At 51.9% G+C, this 25,187-nt stretch overlaps 3 protein-coding genes and 1 long non-coding RNA gene across 14 annotated transcripts in view; 2 read left to right on the top strand and 2 right to left on the bottom strand.

Moving 5' to 3' along the window:
• The window catches only part of USP3 (ubiquitin specific peptidase 3), a 110,891-nt gene extending 106,504 nt beyond the window's left edge, over nt 1–4,387 (top strand). For all 6 annotated transcript variants that reach the window (XM_041739258.1, XM_041739259.1, XM_041739262.1 and 3 more), the window contains one exon: nt 832–4,387. In XM_041739258.1, coding sequence (XP_041595192.1) covers nt 832–997 — 166 coding nt within the window. In that variant the 3' untranslated portion in view covers nt 998–4,387. The remainder of the gene's footprint in view (nt 1–831) is intronic.
• The window catches only part of LOC121481782, a 36,761-nt gene extending 25,535 nt beyond the window's left edge, over nt 1–11,226 (bottom strand). Inside the window, exon 1 of the long non-coding RNA XR_005985412.1 lies at nt 10,823–11,226. This is a non-coding gene — a long non-coding RNA (uncharacterized LOC121481782). The remainder of the gene's footprint in view (nt 1–10,822) is intronic.
• On the top strand, nt 4,774–14,175 carry FBXL22 (F-box and leucine rich repeat protein 22). Its single transcript, XM_041739264.1, has 2 exons — nt 4,774–7,560; nt 10,338–14,175. The coding sequence occupies exons 1-2, from the start codon at nt 7,226–7,228 to the stop codon at nt 10,672–10,674; spliced, it is 672 nt and encodes a 223-aa protein (XP_041595198.1). The 5' UTR covers nt 4,774–7,225; the 3' UTR covers nt 10,675–14,175.
• A 994-nt stretch (nt 14,176–15,169) lies between these two features.
• The window catches only part of HERC1 (HECT and RLD domain containing E3 ubiquitin protein ligase family member 1), a 189,982-nt gene continuing 179,964 nt past the window's right edge, over nt 15,170–25,187 (bottom strand). For all 6 annotated transcript variants that reach the window (XM_041739213.1, XM_041739209.1, XM_041739249.1 and 3 more), the window contains 7 exons: nt 24,613–24,782; nt 24,146–24,311; nt 23,242–23,318; nt 22,211–22,463; nt 21,164–21,316; nt 18,385–18,690; nt 15,170–15,811 (listed from right to left, as the gene is read on the bottom strand). In XM_041739213.1, coding sequence (XP_041595147.1) covers nt 15,626–15,811; nt 18,385–18,690; nt 21,164–21,316; nt 22,211–22,463; nt 23,242–23,318; nt 24,146–24,311; nt 24,613–24,782 — 1,311 coding nt within the window. In that variant the 3' untranslated portion in view covers nt 15,170–15,625. The remainder of the gene's footprint in view (nt 15,812–18,384; nt 18,691–21,163; nt 21,317–22,210; nt 22,464–23,241; nt 23,319–24,145; nt 24,312–24,612; nt 24,783–25,187) is intronic.

Below are 25,187 nucleotides of genomic sequence, written 5' to 3'. Positions count from 1 at the left end.
AGGGAGAAGCAGGCTCCATGCACCGGGAGCCCAATGCGGGACACCATCCCGGGTCTCCAGGATCACGCCCTGGGCCAAAGGCAGGCACCAAACCGCTGCGCCACCCAGGGATCCCAGAATTTTTAAAGCTCTTTGGTTTTTTACATTAAATTTGTTGGTGGTTAATTGCTTTACTTGTTCTTCCCAGCGCTTCTCTTTCATACTATCCACACCTGCCAAGGGTTGATGATTTGGGGCTGTTTATTCAGTCATAGTAAATGATGAGATTGATCATTATTGGTAAATGGTAAGGGTTCTTCTAGCAGTTATGGGGTGTCTGTTCTGAGGACTCTTTCCTGGTGGGCTCTGTGGGTGAGTCGTGCTGACAGAGAAAAGTTCTTGTGGGCCATAGAACAAGGAAGGTACTTCCCTGGAGGCAGGTTACTTTCTCAAGCTCAGGTTTTTTTTCCAAGGCTGTGATGGAAACGTGTTCCAGGTTTCCGTAGGCCTTGACCTCTACTTGTTCAGGTGAGAGTGCTTACTTAGCCCATTGGTTTCTTCATTAACTCAGTGCCCTGTGAACACTGTTTTATGTGTTGTAGAAAATCTTTCAATTTCTGGTCATCCGATGGCACTCTTCCCTATATTTCCAATGTCAGTATATTTCTTGTCATTTCCATGGATTTTGAGGAACATGAATACATGAGCTCAATCAGCCATCTTAAACCACAAGTCTCTAGGGTGTATTCTTTATTATGGCACTTAGAACTTACCGTATACCTAACAAATTACATGATTGCACAGATCCTGTTATTTCCGTAGCCCTTTTCATTTTTTTACTTTCCCTTACAGGGTTGGTTCTGGACATTACACAGCATATGCAACTCACGAAGGTCGCTGGTTCCATTTCAATGACAGTACTGTGACACTGACTGATGAGGACACCGTCGTGAAAGCAAAGGCCTACATCCTTTTCTATGTGGAACGCCAGGCCAAAGCTGGATCAGATAAACTTTAATACCTCCTTCAAATCATTATTTGTCAACTATACCGGACAAACATTTCCAATTTTCCGTAAATACTTGATCCAAGATTTAATTTCATTATGCACTTTTCAATTTCCTATTTTGGGTTTAGTTTTATTTTGTCAATGGTAGTGACATATTGAACATGGGCACCAACTAATTTGTTTTTTTAGTTCTACCAGAAAACCTCAGCAGATACTTTGATTTGCTGCTTTAGTTGTAATAATTCAGTTTTTATATGTAGTTTCAAGAACTTAGTTCTGTTTGACTTTTTTATATTAATGTTTTCAGTTCTCACTTTGAGGCACATTTACATCAATGCTTTGTTACTCTCACATGCTGAAAGCAAGATGTGTTCCTGATAGTGAAGAGCAACATAACTGCCTGCTGCCTTTCACAGCTGTAACAGATCAGGTTGACTTAAATCCAGGATCATGTGTGCACGTAACTTGTGGCCCACAAGATTTCAGTGACTACTCAGTAATCGTTCTTTTTGATTGTAAAAGAGAACTGGGAGGGCATCCTTAAGTAGACCAGGTAATCGCTGCTCTTGGTATCTCAAGGCTGCTGTTTATCAGCACAAACTAAATAAATTGGTTGGTTCAGTTGGACCTGTCCTGCAAATTCAAGAATTACTCTTTTTGAGTTTTTTTGTTTGGGGGATATTTTTTGCTTGTGTGCGTGTTCGTGGATATAGGAGTATAGAAAAGTCCAAATAAGACCAAACACATTTATTGTTTAAAAATCTGACTCCTCCCCATGGTCTAGATGGTGCCCAGTGAGAGAAAACCATAGCTTGTTTACCTTTCAAACCAGCATCTAGTTCCCCCACTGGCTAGTGCGGGGAATAACTACATGCCCACTTTTGTCTTATTTCTTGCTTGGCCATCCGAGATGGAGATGCTGACCTCCAGAGTGGATTCTGACTTTCACCTACACTTCAGGTAACACTATGGGGTCTGCTTCTACAGAAGGAAATTGGAGTCTTTGCTACCTTTACAACACTCACTGGCCTATCCTGAGAGCAGAGCAAACTCCCATTCTCATTTTGAAGAGTTTGTATTCTTGAGCTTTAAGAGTCTTTGTTTTATAATTGTTTTCAAGAAAAATAGGTACAGACACTATTAAGATTTAACTTAAATTGAAATTTGGAACCAGAATTCCATGTAAGGAAGGTAACTGTGATTTTGCAAAATTTCAGGCCAGTTTATTGATTTGGTGGGCAGGCAGTGGGTGGTGGCAGTACTTATTTATAGGGAGAACGCACTTCCAAGTAGGGCCGTGGCGTAGTACCATGCACCATTTTCAGCGCATCTCTTGTTCTAGTCAGGTATTTTCTTCTCACTTCTCTACAAGTTGTGTGAGAGGCAGAATGTCTTTCAGATTAAGCTGGCCAACCAGACTTTTTGGTAATCCTGTTTTTTCTATTAAAAGAAAAAAAAAAAAGGTGCCTCGTGAGCGCAGTAGGCAGCGCGTCAGTCTCATAAAAGAAAAAAAAAATTTAAAGTATATGAATAGTCTGGCTGTCCTTGTGGGTCAGATATTTGAAGCTGCAGGAGCAGAGATGGCTCCATTTCCATTCTAATATTCATTAGATAAATTTCGTGTTTTCTTAGAGCAGAAATCAGCTGCTGAACACTTTAACATGACCAGGACCAAACTGCAGTTGCATCTAAACTTGTACCATCCAGTATGGCAGTCGCTAGTCACATGTGGTTATTTACATTCTAATTAAAATTAAGTTTAAAACTCAGTTCTTCAGTCACACTAGCTACATTTCAAGTGCTCAGCAGCCACCCGTGGCATAGGACTGCTTAGGGGTAGGGCAGCTCCATCGGCATGTAGAGTTCTCTTGGGACAGAGAGAAAAGCTTTGGTGTTTGGGCTTTACAACTTAGAGTCTAGAAGGAAATTAAGAGGGAAACATATTTACAACAGTTAATGCTAAATACATTAGGTTGAACCATATGAAATTGTGCTATTTAACCTTTTGATCTACAAAAGTGAAAGATTAGTTTGACCTAATCTATTAATACATTAACACCACATGCAGTTGAACTTGGAATGTGCACTTCTTTGATCTGCTCAGTATCTCCGGGAATCCAGCCTCTCTGACTTAGAAGGTAAACAGCTGTGACTTCTAACATTTGCACTTACTCCATGTCTCTGAATGGGCAGCCTGGAGGACTTCGGCAATATAATATAGCCTTGGACAGTGCTGATGTTGGTGGAGAAAAATGGTCTTTTGATACCAAAAGGAACTCGGCGACAGCCAGACTACTTTGTTGGGGAGAGTGGTCCTCAGACAGGCAGCACTGCTGGCTTAAGAGATGGACGCATCTCCCCTTTGAGTTTCTGGATCGTTTTTATTGCTCGATTTTACTTAAGCTGAAATGTTTGAAAGACATAATGAAGGCTCTTGGGAAAAGTGATTGGATCCATTTGAATTGTGCATTTGAACACCAGTGATGTAAATGTGCCTATTTGTATTTAAAAAATTTAACTGTGTAGCCTTATCACACCTATTTTAAAAAGCTGATCTTTGTGTGCTCTTCAGGGCTTTCCCCTCATGCCATGTCGTCTCTGTGTGTGTGGCTTCTCACATGGAGACTTTACGCGGAGGCAGTGCCTCACTCTGCCACATGGCTCCCTGGAACAAGGAAACTTCCTCAGAAGTCCTCCCACACACGTGGGTGATAGAAACAGTTTGTGGCAACACAAATCTCTCTCCATGGTGGAGAAACCTTTGCTTATCCACTGTATTCTACTCAGTGTCTAGTGATGACATATGTAATAGAATTAAACAAGTAAAGTGTACAGGCCCTGGTTAAGTGTTAAATGTGTATCTCACCTGGGGAACCTGCTCAGCAGCTTGGTTTCTGGGGTTGGGGACATACTTATTTCTTAAAAGCCAAACTGCTCTTTCATTGGTTTCGTGTACATACGTTTATTTAGACATACTTCATCCACCTTCATCCCCACTGTCCCTGGACTCCCTCACATACTCTGTTGCTGAAGTGGCCTCTTCAGTCAGGCCCGGAAAAGGCTCAGGAACTCAGGCTCTGTTCCTGCCGCCAGGGCCCGGGTCGCCAGGGTGCAGCCATGGGACTGTGCACGCGGGGGGTCGTGCGGTAGAGCGACGTCCCGCAGCCCCCAGTGCTGTGAAGGTCTCTCGAGTGCGGACCCGACGGGCTCCAGCCCCCCTTCCCCCCCACTGCTGGCTGTGGCTGACATGATCATTCCCATGGAAGCCTAGTCTGTATGATGCGAGAGGCTTAACTGCAAGTGACTGATGTCATTTACATTGTAATCACATCCCTTTTCTGCTTCACCAACCTGAACTCTTCTATGGATGAAAGCATCATTAAAGTTCTGGTCTCTTTCCTCCTGACTATTATTTCTGAACTCCTTTCAGGGAAGTCAAGCAGGTGATGGTGTTCTTGCTCAGGCGACAGGCCCGGTCAGTCCGCAGTACTAAGTTCTTCCAGAACCCTCACCCTCCAGGGCTGCCGGTGTACAGAGCCTGGGCTGAGGCAGCCTGTAGGGGCGGGTGGGGGCAGGAAGGGGTGCCCTAGTGCTGTAGGGGGCCGCTGGGGGAGTGACCCGTGAGCAGAACCGAGTGACCTCGTCCTGCCTCTCCTGACAGCTCGCTGTATAAAATGAGATCCACTGCCTCCTTCACGGCTAGCCCTCACCCGGAGGAACCCACTTTTGGGCTCTGAGCAAAGGCTACTGGTCACCCTCTAAAGGAAGACAGACAAATAAGTGCCACTGTTAAAAATTAACATTACTGCCTTTCAGTAGTTCCCACATATGACCTTTCTGCCCTCGGCGGGACCTACAAACAAACCGCCACGCTCTGTCCACACCCTTCATTGGTCTCTCTTACTTGCCTGCTCCTACCAGTCTTCAGACACAGAGGCTACTCGTTTGGCCTCCAGGTCCCATGCAGCACGGCTCGACGATGCCACCCTGGCGGCGCAGACACTCCCTGCATTCCGGGTGTCCCCCCCCCCCCCCCGGCCCGGGGCAGCAGTGCGCAGGCCAGGCTCGGGGGGCAGCCCTGCCAGTCTGGTGGCTTCCACCAGGGGCTTCCACCGGGACTTCCCAGTGGCCGGCCTTACAAGAAGCTGAAAGAACTATTTCCAGAGGTCAGCACACTAGAAAGTCCTGGTTTGGAAAGGATTAGGGAGAAGTGGGGAGAATCGGGCTTCCTGTGAAAGCCCACCGAGGTGCCGCGGCGGACCTCCGGACGGGGTAAGTAGGAACCCGGAGGGCGCTGGCTGTCAGCTGTGGTGCGGGACCATTAAAGAGGGGTCTGCGGTATTAGCAGTAGCTAGTTACCCTGCCCTTAAGAAGTGCTTCCTGCAGCTGTTTCTTGGCTTAGGCGGGGTTTTTTTGTTTTGTTTTTTAAAGATTTTATTTATTCATGAAAGACACAGGCAGGACACAGAGGGAGAAGCAGGCTCCACGCAGGGAGCCCGACGTGGGACTCATCCAGGCTCTCCAGGACCACGCCCTGGGCCGAAGGCGGTGCTAAACTGCTGAGCCACCCGGGGATCCCCCTGCTTAGGCGGTTTTTAAGAAAAGCCACCCCTTCTTCCCCTTGGCAGTGCTGGGGTGACCAAGCTCACGGGGCCGCAGAGAGGGGTGTCTCAGATGGAGCTGGTGAGATTGGCTCCTGTTTCCTTAGCTGCGTTGTGCTTTTAGAGGCGAAGCTGCGCCAGGAATGACCAGGCCTTAGTTCTAGAAGAGGGTCCAACACAGCCGCTTCGTCTGCCTTACTTCACACAACTGGACAGTGTTCCCTTCCTTCCAACTCCAATCAGACGGGAGAATGAACAAACGTAACCACTCGGGGGGTGTTCCCTCAGTGCCAGAGACCGCACAGCCTTTCCCCTCCGCACCCCCAACGACAGGACGGGTGGCACGCACAGCTCGTAGTTCACAGCCGCAGTTACAGGAGGCTCTGGGGTGGGCCTGGAGTGGAGCAGTATCACAAAACCGACGCTGAGGAAGCCGTGACTGCAGGAGACAGGACTTAGGGGATGAGCCCTCCAGGCAGCCTGCCCAGCTCCGGCCGGCACTGCAGGCCCGCACAAGACGGTGGTGTGTGGCGGGCTTATAGGGCCAGCTGATCCTAAAACACTTCAGCCTAAAATTGTTTCGAGCAGGGACGCCTGGGTGGCTTAGTGGTTGAGTGCCTGCCTTTGGCTCAGGGCATGATCCTGGGTCCGGAGAGATCGAGTCCCGCGTCGGGCTCCCCGCAGGGAGCCTAGCCTGCTTCTCCGCCTGTGTGTGTCTCTCATGAATAAATAAATCTTAAAAAAAAAAAAACTTAAAAAAAAATCGTTTCGAGCGTCTTGTACTAAGAGCTCCCTCACCTATCCTGACATTTGGGAAATACAAGCTCCAGCATGGCACGTAACTGGGAAAATGTTAAGATGTAAAGCCAAGGAAACTTAAGCTTGAAATGTTATGTGTGGACACCCAGAAGGGCCTCGGAGACGTAAGCTACTTACGACAGACCTTTGTGAAACAACTCAGGGTAGAAACAGAGCCAGCGGGGAGGCCGAGGAAATCCCTTTGCCTGGCAGAGGGCAGCAGGGTCCGAAGGTAGGTCAGCCCAGCCCTCAAACCATCAGCACCGCGCAGAGATCACAGGGAGAGGGGCGTCACCCATGGCTTCAGCCCAGCTCTGCACGTGCAGCTGTCACCCTTAGCTCTTCACAGACAACGACTCCCACAGGAGTGGAGCAGAGGCTCCAGTGATACACCAGAGAGTGAAGACAGATCCAATTTATAATCCGGGTCCCTCCCAGGGAGCGGAGACTGCAGGCCCAGACGGGTGGTCTGGCCAGCCACCTTCAATGAAAATGCCTCGGGAAAAGGCAAAAGCGCTCTCTGCTAAGCACCACTGTCAGCTAAAAGGAAAGAAATCCCTTTTAAGGAAGCTATTTAACTTCAATAGGCTGCTTTTCTGCCAGGATTTTCAATTCCTCTGAACATAAGCCGAGCCACAGACTGCTGCACGTATGTCTGGATCCTGGCTAACCAGCCCCCGCCCCCCCGGCCCCGTTCTCCGAGCTTCAGCACCAGTTGTTAGCCAAAAATAAACACCATTCCTCAACCATATATGTCCACCAGCCCAGAGCTGGGGAGGAGGCGGCGGCAGGTCAGGTCCCCAGGCTCCAGCCACAGGCAGCGTGGCTGCTACACACCATGCACATCACCCAGCTCAACCGGGAGTGCCTGCTGCACCTCTTCTCCTTCCTGGACAAGGACAGCAGGAAGAACCTGGCCCGGACCTGCCCCCAGCTCCAGGACGTGTTCGAGGACCCCACACTCTGGCCCCTGCTGCACTTTCGTTCCCTCATAGAACTCAAGAAGGACAACTTCCTCCTGAGCCCGGCCCTCAAGAACCTCTCCATCTGCTGGTACTCCAGCCGCGTGCAGGTGTGCAGCATTGAGGACTGGCTCAAGAGCGCCTTCCAGAGGAGCATCTGCAGCCGCCATGAGAGCCTAGTCAATGATTTCCTCTCCCAGGTGTGCGACAGGTAGGCCACCTCCTGAGCAGCATGGGCGGGCTCTGCACCGTCTGGCTCCTAGAGCTCTAGGAGGCTTCTGGGGGGTGGGGTGGGGGTAGGGAAGAGCGAATTACAGACCAAGACGGCTCCATGTTGGGAGCCTCAAACTAGGCCCAAGACAGTCGGTCTAGGCCCACCCCCAGCACAGTCCCAGAGAAGTCCACAGTGGTGCCCGGGGTGCGCGTGGGGGCTGCCCCTCAGCCTCACAGGTCCTGGAGCTGCTTCTGGGGCAAACAGGAAGACTGGCCTTCGGCTGTCGCTGTCCCTCGGGCAGCTGTCCTTCCTGGCAGCCATTAAGAGCTCAGGGGGTCCGGCTGGGCCTGGATTTTCAAGGTCAGGCCCTGGGGAAAGAACGTGGATTCAGCAATCAGCCCCCCCCGCTACTCTTCCCCTAGCAAACAAACTCCAAGGCGTGGGGAACCCAGCTCAGGAAGGGGAGTTAGGGTGCTCTGGGTTAGCCGAACCAAGCCAGACTCCAGGAGGAGGGGTGGTGATATTGAAGAATGGCTTCCTCATTAGAATATTACTAACCTCACCGTACCCTTAAGGGAGGGTTTTAGCCTAATTTTTGAAATGAGCAAATCAAAGCTCAAGGAGGTCATGTGATTTGCCCACAGTCTAGGATTGCCGGATTTTAGAAAATAAAAATTCAAGACACTCAGTTAAATTTGAATTTTGAATAGATGAAATAATTTTTTTGGTCTAAGTATGTCCCAAATGCATCCTGTACGTGACTGTCAACTCTACCACGGGCAGAGGCTAAGCCACAGGCGACCCTCCACGGTCCCAACCTCCTGCCTAAGGCAGCCCACGCTCAGCACAGACTTCCGCTGCCAGCCTCTCGCTGAGCCCAGGTTGACCAGTCCTGTCCTGCCTTTGAGGAAAAGCACCTCTCAGTGCTTTCAAACTAGGCTCAGCCAGTTTGCTGCCGCCCAGGTTTAATAGCTGCTGTTTGCTGGCAGTGTGACAGGAGTGGAAGGAAACAGAGTGGTGGCCCCGCCTTGCCTTTTTTTTTTTTTTTTTTAAGGCAGTCAGAAGAAAACAAGATGGACTGGGTTGGGCCCTGCTGGGACGAGGCCACTTCGATGGGCTTAGCAAGGCCCAGAAATCAAGTGGAGTGATTTGTATGGGAGGGGCAAGCCTGCTCTGAAGTTGTCGCATCCTTGCTGCTAGAGAACTTAATTTCCCAAACCAGCAAGGTGTGGAGCGGTCCTCTCATGTCACCCTCTGGGTGCAGCAAAGGGCCCCAGGGTCACAAAAAGAACAAAAGGCTTGGTGGTAAGGTTCTGTGCTGAGTCCCCCAGTTCTGCTCCTCTCCAACCATGGGACCCTGGATCCGATAAACTCTTAACCTCATTTCTTCACCTGTAAAATGGGATAAATCACCTATGTCACAGGCTAATAACAGATTAAATGACCCGGTGGCACTGGCCCACAATACATACTGACAATATCCCTTGAATTGGGTTCTTCCAGCAATCAGCTCTGGGCAGGGACAGATGGGAGACAGCAAAGGATGGCAGGGAAGGAGCTGCTGCCCTCTCTGGTGTGTCTTTACATCAGGATTATTCTAAAGGTTCTTAGAGCAAAAGGGACCACTCAACACCTTTGGGGCTTAAACACCGTATGGTCATAACCACCCTAGAGCTAACAATCTCCCCCACTTGACAAAAGAGGACTAGCCCAGTTCAGGCATTTGTCCTGCGTCAGAGAGCAGAGTCACAGGCAAGTTACCGGAGCCCCCGGGGCCAGTTTCCTGATTTGCAAAACAGGGTGCGGAGGGTTTGAGGTGAAGATGGAAGAAGCCACGTGAACTTGGGGAGATGGGACGGGCTCAGTGTGTGCAAGGCGGCCATGCCCAGTCTGTGTTAGTTCCTCATCCCTTTGCCCAGGCTCGTGGGGTCAAGAGGCGGTGGGGCAGCTAATGTGCAAAGGGAAAGCCCAGTCTAGACCCAGCTCCCTCCGGCCACAGGCCCTCGACCGCAAGCCCTCGGGTCTGGGGGCCCCCTGGAGAAGCGGGCTACAGGTGCCTACAGGAGGCCCCGTGCAGGCGCTCTCCCCGCCACAGCGGCCAGATCTACCTTTGCTTGAGAGCTTCTTCCGCAGCGGGTGCTAGAAGGCTGGGGCAAGGGGGCCTCCGGACTTCCCGCGCCCACCTCGGACCCGGCCCTGGCCACGCGGCTTCCCGACCTCCGGGCTCGCATCCCAGTGGGCGCGCCTAACTGTGCGGGTCAGCCGGGCAGAAAGGGCTCTAGCACGGGCCGGCCCCCAGCTCACGGGCTGGACCCTGCCTGTCCTTAGGCCGCCGCACACGAACCCCCACAGGAGCCAAGCCCCGCTGCCCGCAGGGGCCGCCACGCGTCTCTTCCCCCATCCCCACCCCCACTCCCACGCCACAAGCCCGAGAAAAGCAAAGAACGCGGCGGCGTCCTCCCGGCCCACAGCGGGCCCAGGGCGGCCCAGGAGGCGGAGCGCGCAGACTCGGGGCCGGGGGAAGGAGAGGCGGAGAGCAGGCGGCAGGGCACGGGGACCCCGGCAGCTCCGGGCCGCGCCACCGCACGCTCGGGCCTCACACTCGCTGAGCCCGTGTCCCCGGTCCCTCGCCCACAACGGGCGCAGTCGCGCCGCGCGCACGGGCCGTCAGGCGGCCGCCGGCCGGGGCCGCGGGGCGGGGCGGGGCGGGGCGGGGCGGACCCCAGGCGGCCGGCCGGCGGCCCCGACCCGGCGTCACCACCGTCTCTCCGCAGGTGCCCCAACTTGGCTTCCGTCACGCTTTCGGGCTGCGGCCACGTCACCGACGACTGCCTGGCGCGCCTGCTGCGCTGCTGCCCGCGCCTGCGCGCGCTGCGCCTGGAGAACTGCGCGCGCGTCACTAACCGCACGCTGGCGGCCGTGGCGGCGCACGGGCGCGCGCTGCAGACGCTGCACGTGGACTTCTGCCGCAACGTGAGCGCGGCCGGCCTGCGCCGCCTGCGTGCCGCCTGCCCGCGCCTGGCGCTGCGGGCCGAGCACAGCGCGGCCATGATCCCCGACCAGCTCCCGAGCGTGCCCGCCACGGCGCTCCGCAAGCTGCTGCCGCGCTAGGCCCGCCGCGCCGGGGCCCGAGAGCCAGCCGAGGGCCGCGGGGAAGGACCGACCTGGGTGCCGGCCCCGGCCCCTCCGCCTCCCAGACCGTCGCCACGTCTCTGAACCTCCGTTTTCCTGTCTGCGAAATGGCGACACTAATGCCTACCTCACGTTTTGGTTTTGCGCACGGGACTGCGGGATCAGGTAGCCGGGTGCCGGGAGAGCACTCGACTAGCTCTCGCTAAGCACCAGCACCTGTCCCGACGCCCTTCTGCCCCGGGGACAGCGCCCGCCGCGGGGGCCGAGCACCCCACCGCGGGGCGGGGCGGGGCGGGGCCGTCGGGAGGGCGCGGGGGCGGGGCTGCGCCGGGGGCGGGGCTGCCCGGGGGTGGGACGAGCCGCCCCGCCCCGCCCCGCCCCGCCCCGCCGCCGCCCGGTGCCCCGCGGTGCCCGCACACGCGGTCTCCGGAGTATTCGCCGGCCCGTGGGATTCTTACGTAAACCTCACAGTTACGCTCTTCGGCCGTTCTCCCGTCACAGGCAGAAGAGGCCCTTTGAGAAAGCCCGAGTAAAGATTTGAAAACCAAAGCAGCAGCCCTGGCTAAGCCCTTTGGTGGGGAGACCACGGGGCGCGGATCGGTCCTGCCCGCCGGAGCGGCCTTCCGTGGCGCGCGCCTGGACCTCACTTTCAGGGCTTGGCCGCTGACGTGCCACCGAAGCGCAGGGCTCGGGCCCGGCGGCCGCTGGTCCCAGGGACACGGCGAGCGCCCGAGCGAGGACGGCAGGCAGCCCCGGGCCCTCGCTCGCCTCAGGCCAGGTGGTCTTTCCCCGGAAAAGGGCATCGTGACCCTGTACTCCCCGGATGCCCCGTGCTGGGGAACCAACCCGGTGTCACGGAGCTTCCCCTCCAGCACGGGGCCGGCGGATGCCCGGCAGGAAGAGGAGCTGCGGCGGGGCCGGGGCGAAGCGGCGGCGAAGCGGCGGCCGCTGGGGGAGGTGGGGCGGGGAGGAACCTCGGGGTGAGGCGGCAGAACTGCAGGCGCGGGAGCGCCCCCGCGTGGCTGGTGGCTGAGGGCAGAGCCGTGCGGCGGAGCGGCGGGAAGGCTGCGAACCGGGGACGCGGGCGCCTCACCGGCTGCTCAGCCCCCGCGCGGGGGCGTCCGGGCGAAGGCCGGGGGAGCCAGAGCGGGGGTGGGGCCGGCAGCGCCCGCCCGGCCCTCGGGGGGCTCGAAACGGTGTGCGGAGGGGCTGCCCCGGCCGCCTGCGGCGTCGTGGGGAGGAAGCTCCGCTTCCGGGGTCGCACGTTTGCTGTAACCCCGGGGCTTTGCTTTCGTTAGCTCTGACCAGCCCGAGTTCCCAGCGGCGCGCCGGCCCCAGGTGGGGTGTGCCCCGGGGCACGGCAGCGGGACTCCCCCGAGAGTCTGTGCCTCGGGGCTCTGGGCTCCGGGCCTGCAGGGGTCCCGGACGGTCGGACTGTTCCCCGCGGCCGCCGCGAGCTCAGCCCCCGCAGGGTAAGCCCAGGCGCCCTGCCCCTTCCCCGCGAGAGCCCTTTCGAAGCCGGTGGCGCCCCACACGGTCTCTCGAGCTGGAACTCGGCTCGGCCCGGCCCCTCCGTGGGGCTGCGGGGCCCTGAGCCGACCTGCAAGGCCGCTGATGCGACCGCGGCCTCCTCGCCACCGCCTAGCACGTGCTGTTCCCTTCACGGGCGGCGCGGGGTGCCCTGCGGCCCTGCCGGGCATCACGCCCACAGGTGACCTCTCGGACCCTTAGTTTCTGAGACGGGACCGGCGCCCTCTGAGTGTGCAGGGCCTGGAAGGCTGCGGTAGGGAAAGGCGGGCGTCCTCACATCCGTGGGGCGAGGTCCCAGGAGCGAGCGAGCTGGGAGCGTCCGGGGGTGATCCAGGAGCGCCTGGTGGAGGACTCGGCCGAGCCTGAGGACCGGCCCCAGCTCCCACGGGGCCAGTGGGGAGGGGGGGAGGGTGCTGTCGGCGGGCACAGTTCGGCAGAGGGAGAAAGCCCAAGACGCGCCCCGGGAGGCCAGGGGAGATGGAGCCGGTGTTCCAAGCCCCCTGGAAACGGCCGGAGGTTACCTGCGTGCGTCCTCACAGCCTCTATCAGAACAGACTACAAACCTTCCCTGGCTCCCGGATGCTCCTCTCCCTCTGCTGTGGCCCAGGCAGCCAATGGCCACCTAGAGGGACAGCCAGGGAGGGTGCAGAGCCTCCACCGGCAGGACGGGGCCTGGAAGGCTGGTGCCAGCTGGTCCTCAGGGAGTGTCTACCGGTGGAGGCCGAGCCTGCTGGGGGCATGCGGTGCGCCGACAGGGACACACTGGCCCGTTTCTGCACAGGCTGGACGTCAGAGGGGGACGCAGCTCTCTCGGGTCCACTGTCGTCGGCGGGCATGCTGACCGGAAGCCAGGGCTCTCTGGCTGGACACATCTGTGATCCAGACTGTTCCCTCTCCTGACTTCAGGTTCAAGGTCTGTAGAGGGCAAGATCACCTGACCTCTCAGCTCTAGGATTCCTCCACTCTAAGATTCCGTGCCTGGGACTTGCTTTTTGCTAAAAACTAAGTTCACGAGATACAGATTTCATCTGACAGCCAGTGCTGGGCAAAGGCCCCGAAGCTGGGAGGCCCAGAACACAGCTGTGCTTGCCAGGGCCCCAGGGAGATCTTACATTGTAAAGGCCGGGGTCCAAGTTCTCTGGAGGCTATTCATGGATCATAAAAACTACAAATATTTAACTGAATGATCCAGCAAACAAAAAAACTGCCCAAGTCCTCACAGAGGGTCTGACAATGAACCAGGGAAGATGAACTACCTGTGCCAGGCCCTTTCAGCCCCTCAGACCAGAGACTCATACTGCCCTAGGTCTCCCAGGGCTTCTAAAAGAGAATGAAAAAAAAAAAAGGACAGCTTTCCAGTAAGAAATGGCATCTGTTATAAAATCAAGGTGCCTGTGTTGATTTTCCTTGCAGGTCAGACCTCCCAAGAAGCCATCCGTGAAGCCTGACAGGTGGGGCCTGGAGCCATAAGCACCAACCTGCTGGGGTACCTCTGTCCCTCAGTCCAAAGCCAAATGTGGCAGCAGAGGCCAGAGCCTCTCAAAGGTTGAGGTGTTCCTCTTATTTAAAATAATTTCTGAGACCGCGGGTTGTATTCTTCAGCTCAACACACCCTCAGCCCAGCCCAGCAAGAGGGAAGAGCCAACTTGTTACCAGGAACCAGTCCAGAAGGCTCTAGAGGAGCCCTCTCGGCACCGTCCAGGGTCTCAGCAGCACACCGAGGCCTCTCTCCTCCCAGTTCCCTCCTGGCCCAGAGGCCTGGGCAGTGTGCCCTCCCACTCAGAGGCCCCGGCCCCTCACCGCTCCTCCTGATTGAGCTGTCAGGTCAAGTATGAAAAGTTCATCTTTGTCCAGAGCCCCTGTGGCCCCCCAGAAGCTGTAGTTCCTCCCTCCAAGACCCAATCCCTACATAAACCTCTTTTCAATAAAACGAAGCCTCTTTCCATCAAAGTATTACTAGCATTCTTACTGGGAAAGATCTATGTACCACAAAACGGTATCCTTCTTCCCACTTCTCTTTGAAAAGTTGTTTTCTATCTTCCTTGTGAAAAACAACTGCCTGCAAAGCTCTCCACCTGGCACCTCACTTGAGCAGGCTGTCAGCCTGAGCCACCTGTGAGGTACACTGGGAGCAGCCTGTGGCATGAACTCGCTGTAGATGAAGACAAACCACCCAAAGGCCTTGCCCTCTTCATCTTCCCACCCCCAGCAGCCAGAGCCATCACAGCTGCTCTCAAGACGGCCTTTCCTCCCAGAACCACACACACACTGTCACACCTGAACCAATGTGCACGTTGCCCAGGGCCCTCAAGGGCTAGGTTCAGGCACTAAGAGCATAGCCCCTTCCCCAGCCCCCTTGAACAACTCCTCTCCATCCACCATTGGAGGATAAGAAAGCTGCTCACTGGCTCTCATATTAATTTGCACATTCAACTACTCACTGTCGTGGTCACTCGTTCGTACTTGCTGAGCGCCTACTAAATGGCTGGAGGTCGGGTCTGTACGCTGGCACCCTCCCAGCAGAGACATGCTGCCATACAGCGCCCTGCTCTTCAAGCCCGCCGTGGCTTCCTCCCAGGCAGTGCTAGGATCCTGCTACTCTGCTTAGCTTCCTCCTTGCCTGGTAGAGCTGCACCCCACACTAGGTACCCTGGGGCTACTCAGGAAAGTCTTTTATTAGCATGAGACACTCAAACCAGCATTAGAGGAGGAGGAAGGGGTTGCTGAGAGGATGGGCCAAGGGTGATTCGGGGCCTTGGGGTGAGGGAACAAACAGGACACCAGGATAGCAAAAGAGATGAAAGTAGGGGCTTCCCACCCCCAGAAGCTGCTCTGCCATCTCTGAGCAAAGCTCACTGTCGCGTGAAGTAGTTTCCGAGGGGTCAAGGTGCCATCAGAGTGACACTAGCCTGAAAGCTCCACTGGAGGCAACAAAAGCCCACACTCTGGTTCCTGAATCGGCTTTATTTCTCTGCATAAGGAACCCTGCACAGGCAATTCAAATTAAAACAAAATAAATATATGAATATTCATGTAAAACTGTCCTTTCTAATGAACAATTATACACAATGTACAATTTCATGTTCACTGGGTGGGTTTACAAAAATGTACCATTCCCAACTAAAAATGCACCAAAATGGTTCCATGCAAACTTATCAAAAGTGACCAAAAATGTGGAGGGAAAAACCTGACTGAGAGCACTTTGTCTTTTTTTTTTTTTGTACAATCACAGAAAAATAAAAACATCTAATTTCTTTGTTACATTTAGAGTAACTAAATGTGGCCACTGTTTATAATGTCGGTTTATGTTCCTAAACATCTATGTAGTTACCATAAAAGTGTGTCCACATGAAATCGGAAGTGAGCATTACTGAGAAAGTGGGGACGGTGGCCCCCGCGGTCAGTAGTCAGTGTCCGAGCCCTCGGCATTGTCCACGTTCCTCGAGAGCATGTAGTTGTCCATGTCGATCGAGCGGCAGTTGTTGATGGCGTAGCGCAGGCGCTCAGCCATGACCAGCTGGCTAGAGTAGGGGGGCAGCCGAAGCTGGAAGAAGCAGGTCTGTGAGGTAGGCAGACTGTCGTAAGGCTGTGGAGAGAGAGACCCAGAGTGGTGACTGCAGCACTGGGGTGGCACCCGTGACACCCCTGCCCCACCCCAAAATCAGGAAAGTACTTCTCCCAGCCTTCAAGACCTGAGTACAGAGCTGACTCCAGAAAAGGACACACCGGGCCGTGGTAGAAGGAACATGGGCTCTGGTGTCCCACAGCCATGAGGCTTCTGGTGAACATGCTCCCTTCCTCTCCTCACTGCCCCTGTGGCCCCGTGTGTGAAATGGGAGCCAGCCCTGACTGGCAGGACTCTGTGAGAGAACCCGCTTTGCAACGTGCCCACCATGAGGGGCTGTGCAACAGAGCTCGCTCCCTTTCACCAGGAGGGTAAAGACCCGGAGCTGCTGAATGGATGCCCCGGAAGCTGGTGAAACAGAAGAACACCTGCTCTCCCCACTGCCCCTCCCCGTCCCTCCTAGCAGGCACTCTGTGTCTGACACACTGCTCACATGAGGAAGGAGCAGTGAATTAAATCCTAGTCCATCCATTAAACTGACAGCGATGCAGTCATGAAAAATGATGATCGTGATGATAGCAGAAAAACCGAAAAGTGCTAGGGACAGACTGAGCTGAACCCAGTGCACAAGAGCGTGAGAGCTCGAGGCCAATCAGGCATGCACAGAGATGGAAGGGGCTGCTACTGGAGCGGGCCCCGGCGGGGGGCACATGCTCCCTGGAACCTCCTTGCAAATAGTGATCTTCCAAACTCTGTAATGATGGTAATGATAGGACATTTTTATGAGATTTTAAAACAGTTTCTGGAAAGGGACTTGTCCTTTCTTGCTCAACTCCTTGACACTGGAACTCTACCTCCTCCTTGGAGCCCTACACCTGGTGAGTGCATTGCAGAGAGGCGGGAGACAGAGGGCCTGGCAGCCTAACTGGGCCAGAGCCAGTGAGGACACAAAGCTCAAATGCAGAAAAACCACAATCGGCCAAGACACCAAAGGGTAATGTCAACAGGTGCGTCTGATTTGGGAGGTGGAGCAAAGGACTAAAAGTCACAGAGGAGGGACCCAAGGGGTCAGTTCTCTGAGGCTGAAAAGCTTCAGGCAGGGGATTAGTGGTGGATTAACTCCCAGGATGGCAGGGGTAGCCTGGGACAGAGAGAAGGCAAGGTTTTTTTTCCAGAGCTGAATAGAAGCAAACCGTTTCCTCCACCCATCTCTCTCTGAAGCAACAAAACAGATTTACAACTTATAGTTTCTGGCAAGTCATGTAGAAAATTTATGGAAAGGCTCTTTTCATTGCCCTTCCTGTGCGTGGCCTCTCCGGCAGCCTAACCCAGGAGTGGAGCCCAAGCGGGCAGCTTCAGGAGGCGGTGGGGGAGGGATGGCTCTACTACAGCAACCTCCAGGAATAGTTACTGGAAAAACACCAGAAAGGCAGACACTGAAACTGGCAGGAAGGGCCCTTGTGTGAAGAGGCCCTACTTTCCTTACTGTTTCCGGAATAAACATGATGGACCCTGCCCTGAGGACTGCCTGGCTCTTGAGGGGCTGGAGAGGGAAAGAGAGAGAACACAGACTTCTAACTTAATCCTGGGCTCAAGGGATGCACCGAGTGTCCAGGAGGATGACAGAAGGAGATCTAAGTTGGCCCTCAGGAATGGTCAGGGGCAGCAGGAACACATCCAACAGGGTTTCCTGGAGATGACATTGGTGTTGGGACTAAAGGATGAATAAGTGCTTGCCAGGCTAGGAAGGAAAGGGGTGTGAGGGAGAACTTAACAAAGCAGAGGGAACAGCCTACACAAAAGCACAGAAGTTTGGTAACAGCGTGGATGGAGTGTCAGGAAAAAAAGGCAAGCAGTCTATTCTTGCCAGAACACAGTAGGTGTTAAGAGGTGCTATCGGAAAGCTGGGGCAGAGGCCCGACTGTGGAGGTATTTAAGGCCACTAAGGCAGTTGGCATTTATCCTGGAGTCAAGGTAGGGGGCCCCCTAGCGGTCTGAGGGCGAAGAGCAACATGGTCAGATGGGTGCAGGAGAAAGGGAACCGGGGCAGCAGCGTGCATCTCAGGTTCTAAGGCCTTTTATCCCAAAGCCATCTGTCAAAATGGCAGCTGGGCTGGGGCTCTACAGCCAGGCTTTTCATCAGGCCGCAGAAAAGCTGCACTGCCTGCTCCGAGACACACTGCATGATACTGCTCCCTGGGCCTTCACGTCCCTTCTGGAGCATGTTCGTATCTCTGTGAAAGCAAATAAACAAGACCACATCTGAGCACACAAGTCACACAATGAAAAGGTGCAGGAAGTAAGAGGCAGGGCAGCATGAGGAGCCGTCTGCCAAGCTTGGCTTTCACTCAGGAAGGCACTGGATGGTTTATTGAAGGTTGCTGGTTGTAGAGTGCTTTCTACGTCCATTTAGGGCTTTTTTTCACTCAAAAAATGAAGTCTTTTCTGCCTGATTTTTTTAAAATCTGGAATTCCAAACATTAAGCCTGAACTGGTAGGCCTATTCGGAGGTCGCAGTTTGGTTTTCCCAACATGCAAGCAGCCAAAGCAGCAGCGGGTTAGACGTTACACGGAAGGAAGAATACTTTACTTACCCTATCAACCTTCATGATCTGAAATCTCTGAGAAATATCAGCAGTGTTGGCTGGCAGTCGAGATCTTCCAGACACAAACCTCATGAAAAGCACACGCTCCTCATTGGAGAACTCCTCCAGCGTGTGCCAGAACCACTGCACCAGCTGGTGCTGCTCATCCACCTCCCGGTACCGCACCACTTTCTTTAAGACTTCCACAGAGATCTCGGGCATCCCGCACACCATCTGCTCCAGCTGCTTTGCTGTGAGGAGGGACAGTAGCGGCACAGGCACGATCCAGGACATCCCCTCTCGGACTGCAGCCACCTGCTCCCAGGAGAGGTTGGTCATTAACTGTGTGTGGACTGCTCCCAGCTGCTCATCTGTTCCCCAGACCCTCTACTTGTCCCCCAGAACTCTAGGCGTACATAGCCCACTACCTCTGCCACTGACCCTTTGTTCGTGCTTCTCCCTGCCTGTGGGACCTGAACACTCCTTCTGGTCCCAGGTCAAGTCAATTTAGGAACCTGCCTTCTGCCCCCACAAAACTCAGCCTGCCGGGGCCCCCGCCAGTGCCAACCCCACTCACTCATTTTCCTAACCACACGTGGCTGAGCACTGTTACACTGGGCTATATGGGCTGTTTGATCTCTTCTATCAGGGTAAGAAGCCCCGAAAGGGGGTGTTTAGCTTCTACTGTTTTTGTCATTCATATTTTTCTTTTGAAAATAGTTATATCCCTTTTTGTAAAACTTATTTGTGCTCATAGTAAAAAAAAAAAAAAAGTACAAAGAAGATACTAGCAAGACCTCCTAGGAAGGCAGTAGGAAGGACAGAGAATTGAATCAGGAGACTTGGGGTCTGAATCTCAGCTTCACCTCTTCTTTCAATCTTCTCATCTGAGAAATGAGGCAAATAATTGCTGCTCATGTGACTATGATGAGAATTTCCAACGCAAGTCTGTGTGACCTATTGCTTCTTCTCTCCTAGCATGGTATTGAGAACAGGTCAGCTGGAGAATACTGAAGGGAAGGTGCCAGAGGCTGTCAACAGTCTATTTAAAAAACACCCCAAGGTTGCACAGCAGTGCGTACCCTACACATAGACTCATCGCTGTTCAAGATCTGTTCATAAATACTTCTCCTTCCCCCTTGGCCAACTCAGAATCGTCAATGATAAAAAGCAAAAGGCAAATACCTGAGGATGCAAGCAGGAGCCACACCATGGGGAAGGCCCTGGTTGTGACTGGTACAAGGGTGTCGTGACCGGGGCTAAGGAAAAGGACTGACAGGGAGGGCAGTCTGTACTGGTATTAAAGGGAAGAGCCCCACCAAAATTTGCCCAAATACAAGCTGTCATGTCAGATAGAAAACAAACCAAAAACTCTCTGGAAAAAAGGGAGGCAGAGGTATGGGGCTGGCTGCTTGGCAGAGAACAAATGTGGACAACGATGGGAAGAACGCTGGGCTCTATGAAATGAGGAAAATGCCTGATTGCTGGGAAAGGAGCAAAGCCGTGGTGGAGCGCAGCTGGCAGAGAGCAGAGAGTCAATCTGACCCTCAGATCAAAGGCCAGCAGAAGGGCCTAGACCCCACAACTAAGCCTGGTTTGGGAACCTCTGATTTGCCTTGGGCATATCACTTCATTTCTCTGGACTCAGTGTTTTCATCTGCAAAATGGTGATAGTAATCTATCTCACAGAGTCCCCATAGGAAAACTGCACATGAGGCTGCCTGGCCCCACTCCTAGCATGCAGGAGGTGATCAATATATTTTTAGTTAGTTATTCACCTGAGGATTAAAATTCTGAAGAACTGGAGATAAACTCTAAGCCGTGGCTGTGTAAACAGCATTGCTCACAGGACCTGGCCTCACTAAGGGATAAGTTTTCTGACTGGACTTGGTCCAAAGCAAGAGTAAAAGAAGGAACCAGGAGGGAAGGGTGTAGAACATAGACACTTCAAGTTATTACACAGCCTTCGAGCCTCAGTCTAGCTCTCAAGAAGACCCCAACACATTCTGCAAATAAAAGTATTACTAAAGTGGCTATGTAGGACTATATAACCAAAAACCCATTTTGGGACAAAATGTTCATTTCTATGGTCACGCATCACACTCTCATCATTTATTATTAAATACTTACCACACGTCAGCACAGAACAAGGATATTTAGGAGATACATAGACACACACACACACTATATATAATGCATTCCTCACTCAAAGTCTTACAAACTAATTGAAGAAATAAGATCCAAACTCTGTGGCCTACTCCTCAGACCACAACACAGAAGTACTGCAGTATCCTGAGAAATTTTTAAGTAATGAAACAGATTTCTACAGGCTATGGACCTGGAGGTAAGCTGGTCTGTGAAGGAGATGCATGTGCAGCTGGGGCTTGAGGGCTGCAGCAGGAGCGGAAGAAGGCACTCATGTGGGATTATAAGACCAATGTTTAGGGGTTTGTTTCCATGGGTGCTGACCAACCCAACTGGAGTGGGGACACTGGATTGGGGACATTAAGAGATGAAGACAAACAAGACTGAGATGAGTGAGAAGGCAGGGTCTACAGGCCTGGGTGAGGGCTTGGCCTCAACCCAACCAGTGACCAATTTACAGGTGTCTAAGACTTTGAGCCCAGGAAACCCAGAGGTAAGGCCTGAAAGTCTCTGAGCAGGGGCTGAAATACAGATACAAATTAACTGACACATAAGTTTCATACATCAAAACTCAGTAGTAACCAGTTAGCTCTAGCTTGAGGACAACTGCAAACATTTACATGAGCATCCCGTTTCAGCTCACCTGTCGGTCCATCTCATGAAGTCGGTATTCAATGGCCCTCTCCACATACTCCTTCCTGTTGGAAAATGTCAGTGGGATACTATTTCCACCAGGGATAATGGGAACCATTTTGCCATCAGCACTCTGGCCAATAAAAGAATCAAGAGGAATCATCTAAGAAGAGAAAACAGTATTTTTTTTTACTAAAAAATAAAAATATATATTACACACAAATATAGCAAAACAGTGACAACATTAAGAATTTTAGGGATGAGGCACCTGGGTGGTGCTGTGAATTAAGCAACAGACTCTTGGTTTTGGCTCAGGTCCTGATCTCAGAGCCCTAGGATCAGGCCCTGGATTGGGCTCCACACTCAGGGCAGACTCTGCTTGGGATTATTATCTCTCTCCCTCTGCCCCTCTTACTCATGCTTGTGCTCACTCTCTCCTTCTGTCTCTCCCTTATAAATAAATAAATCTTAAAAAAAAAGAATTTTAAGGATAAAAACAAGGAATCAAGATAGCTAATCACGCTACTTGATCAGAAGGGAACATCCTGACTCATCTGGCTGCAGTTAAAAATTTCTTTGTCGGGGCAGCCCGGGTGGCTCAGCAGTTTAGCACTGTCTTCAGCCCAGGGTGTGATCCTGGAGACCCAGAATCGAGTCCCACGTCGGGCTCCTTGAATGGAGCCTGCTTCTCCTTCTGCCTGTATCTGTGCCTCTCTCTCTCTCTCTCTCTCTCTCATAAATAAATTAAATCTTTAAAAAAAAAAATTTCTTTGTCCTCAAACCAGGCTTGATGATCCCTGGTTACCTGACACCTCCCTCTCCAACTGGGTTCCCTTGTTTGTACATTCTAGCAGAGAGCAGATCAAAGAGGAAGGAGCAGAAGCTCGGTGCTGGTGCCAACTCTAACCATGAGCAGCTATTTAAATCTCTAGGGCTGAGCTGCTAGGGCAGCAATGTGATATGCTATAAGTCAATGAGACAGTAAGTGGAAAATGATATCTGAGTTTTAGACAGAAAATTCTAGTCAATAACAGAACATGGACTGGCCATGATTTACCTCATGGAAACTTTCCTCAGTAATCCCACTGTCTTCAATGTGAAGAATGCTGTTGAGGGTCTGCACGTACAGCAGATCCACCTCCTCCAGGTCTTCCAAGGTGAGTGGGACACAGCATAGCTGCTTCCACACCAGAGGGGCCAAGTGGAGGTCCAGAGGCTTCTTTGTGCGAATGGCAACCCCCATTAAAATTCCCAAGAACTTAAACTGCATTAAGTGTTCATCAAGGCAGGCAGAGGGATTAAAAAGGAACCTGCAAAATTAAAGGAAATATTTAAAATAAAACCGTCCTCATTTCTATTAGAAGTTATCAAACAGCTACGACATTAGTCCAGACCTCTGCTGATCAATATGGTACTCATTTGCCATATGTGGCTATTCAATTAAGTAAAATTTAATGCAGTTCTTCATACATTTAATGCAGTTCTAACCACATTTCGAGTGTCCAACAGCCCCATGTGCCCTGTGGCTACTCTTCTAGACAGCACAGGGACCACATTTTGAATTATTTTTAGAAGAACCATAAAAGAGAAACTGAATGGTCAATTAGTCCCTGGGCTACCTGCTTCAGGGTGCCCTATCTCCTAAAATCATTTCATTTATTATTTACAAGTCCTTGAAGCAGGATCAAAAATTCAAGGTTTGACAAATACAAGTATAATATGTAATTACTAATACGAAGTGCTGTAACTTGGCAGCATATTAGATCTTCCTGATGAATTCTGATACGGAAAATTCTTTAAGGGGAGGCCATGCGGGCCTTCAGAAACACAAAGTAAGTCAGGTTTCATTATCAAGTCTGGGTTTTCTCTACCCTTCAATATGTTTGTTGAGTTGGTCTCACAATAAAGTCAGGATGGAAATGCCTCAGTTTCCTTACCTGTGAAAAGAGTAATAATAGCTCCCATTCCTTTGGGTTCTAATGAGGATTCAATGGGATAATTTATGTAAAGTGCTTGGCACTCAATAAGCACTCAGTAAATGAGCTATCATTACTGTAGATAGTCAAAAACACTTGAGGACTGCCTTACCTATCCCTATTGTAGCCTACTTCTGCAGTAGCATTGGGGGAGGGTATGAGAAGGTCAACAATACCAGTTTCAAGTTCCTGTAAAAGAAAAGAACAGTTTTTTGAAAAAATGACAATCAAATGCATCAAGAGAACAAATTAAAAATCATACTGAAAAGAATATTCTGAGGAATTTATGTTGTTTTGTGACAACCAGCTATCTATAATTTTTGTGGCCTTAATTTAAAATGAAATTAGAAAAAAAAAAAGAGAAATTAGAAACATCACCCATGTAGAAAATATCCTGTAGTATGCAGAACTAAGATAAGAAAGTCAATCCAGAGCAGAAGTTGGGGTATCTGTGAGCAGGGAACAGTGGTATTCAAAGAGACCCAACAAATGATAACCAAAAGTTAATTTAGTTATGAGACTTATTAGAACAATCCTGGTACTGGGCAAAGCTGAAAGGGTTAAGAGTTGATCTGCAAGCAAAGCTGCTACTTTAGATCTCAAAATAAGAACTGGTCCAAACTCTTAGTATTTGTTTTTCTAATTCAACTAGAACCTGGCAGTTCTTTATTCTAAAAGCACCAAAATTAATCAGAGCATATGGGAGGTCCTAGATTTGTCCATTACATAAATGTAAATACGTGTCATTGTTTCCTCTGCCAGTATTAGAGTGTGATAGAGAGTCACTGGTAGAGAGTCAGGCACTGATATTTATTCAGTAAGGTATCTTCACACATCATGTCACAAACTCTTGCTATAATTCACTTTACATCATTAACAGCATGATTTTTATGTAAGGCTCCCAAATGCATCCTTGGTCCATTTATAAAAATGTGTCAGATGGAGCAGTTACTGGAAATGGTAAAACAGCCACCGCCTGAATAGATGACTCAGCAGGGGACACCGCATGAATATACCTGGCACATTTCTGTGATCGTGTCATCAAACACGCCCCCAGCGTCATCAGCCCCTTCTCCAACCAGCTTAACTTTCCATGCTCGTGAGGGCAGGCGGAGGTCTGATGCATTCAGTTTAACTACTTGTCTCGCTATTTGGACAAAGATAGGCTTACACTTCCGTCCTCTTCAAAAGAAAGAGAAAACAGAATGAAATTCTATTTCATCACTAACTTCCCCAAACCACCACGAAGGTCACTTGAAGGTATCTTTCCATCAGTGAGCAAACAAGTCAGCTTAACAGCCAAACAATGTGCGAGGCCCACTGTAATCACATCCAGGTACTAAGGTAAGCACTTTTACTCTCCTGGTTTACCACCGAGGAAGCTAAAGCTCACAGAGATTAGTTAGTAGTCCCAATCATCTAAAAAATGCTAGCTAGTGAAACACACACACACACACACACACACACACACACACACACTAACCTGGTGGATATCCTCTTTACAGTGATTTGAGGTCCATAGTTTTTGCCTTGAACCATGGTTTTTCCTATGGAGCGCACCATTGGGAGGGTGTAGACTCTTGGTGCTAACAAAGGCCGAAGCTGCCCTTGCACGATGCCCCACGTGCCAGCATTATAATGAGATGTACTGCTCTGTAACAGAAAGGGAGCTTACCAGAGATGGTACAATCTAAGGCTTACAAGAAATAACACTTCTCACTTTTAGAACGTAATTCTTTTTTTTTTTTTTTTTAAGATTTTTTATTTATTTATTCATGAGACACACACAGAGAGAGAGGCAGAGGCAGAGGGAGAAGCAGGCTCCATGTAGGGAACCTGACGTGGGACTCAATCCCAGGACCCCAGGATCACGCCCTGGGCCAAAGGCAGGCGCTAAACCGCTGAGCCACCCAGGGACCCAGGAACTCAATTCTTTTTGATTTAAAAACATAAACTCAGGGACACCTGGGTGGCTCAGTGGTTTGGTGCCTGCCTTCAGCCCAGGGCGTGGTCCTGGAGCCCTGGGATCGAGTCCCACATCGGGCTCCCTGCATGGAG

Source organism: Vulpes lagopus, chromosome 2, assembly GCF_018345385.1.
Source record: "Vulpes lagopus strain Blue_001 chromosome 2, ASM1834538v1, whole genome shotgun sequence".
Lineage (NCBI taxonomy): Eukaryota > Metazoa > Chordata > Mammalia > Carnivora > Canidae > Vulpes > Vulpes lagopus.
The sequence above is the reverse complement of the archived record's forward strand: the minus strand, read 5'-3'. Positions and strand labels throughout refer to the sequence as shown.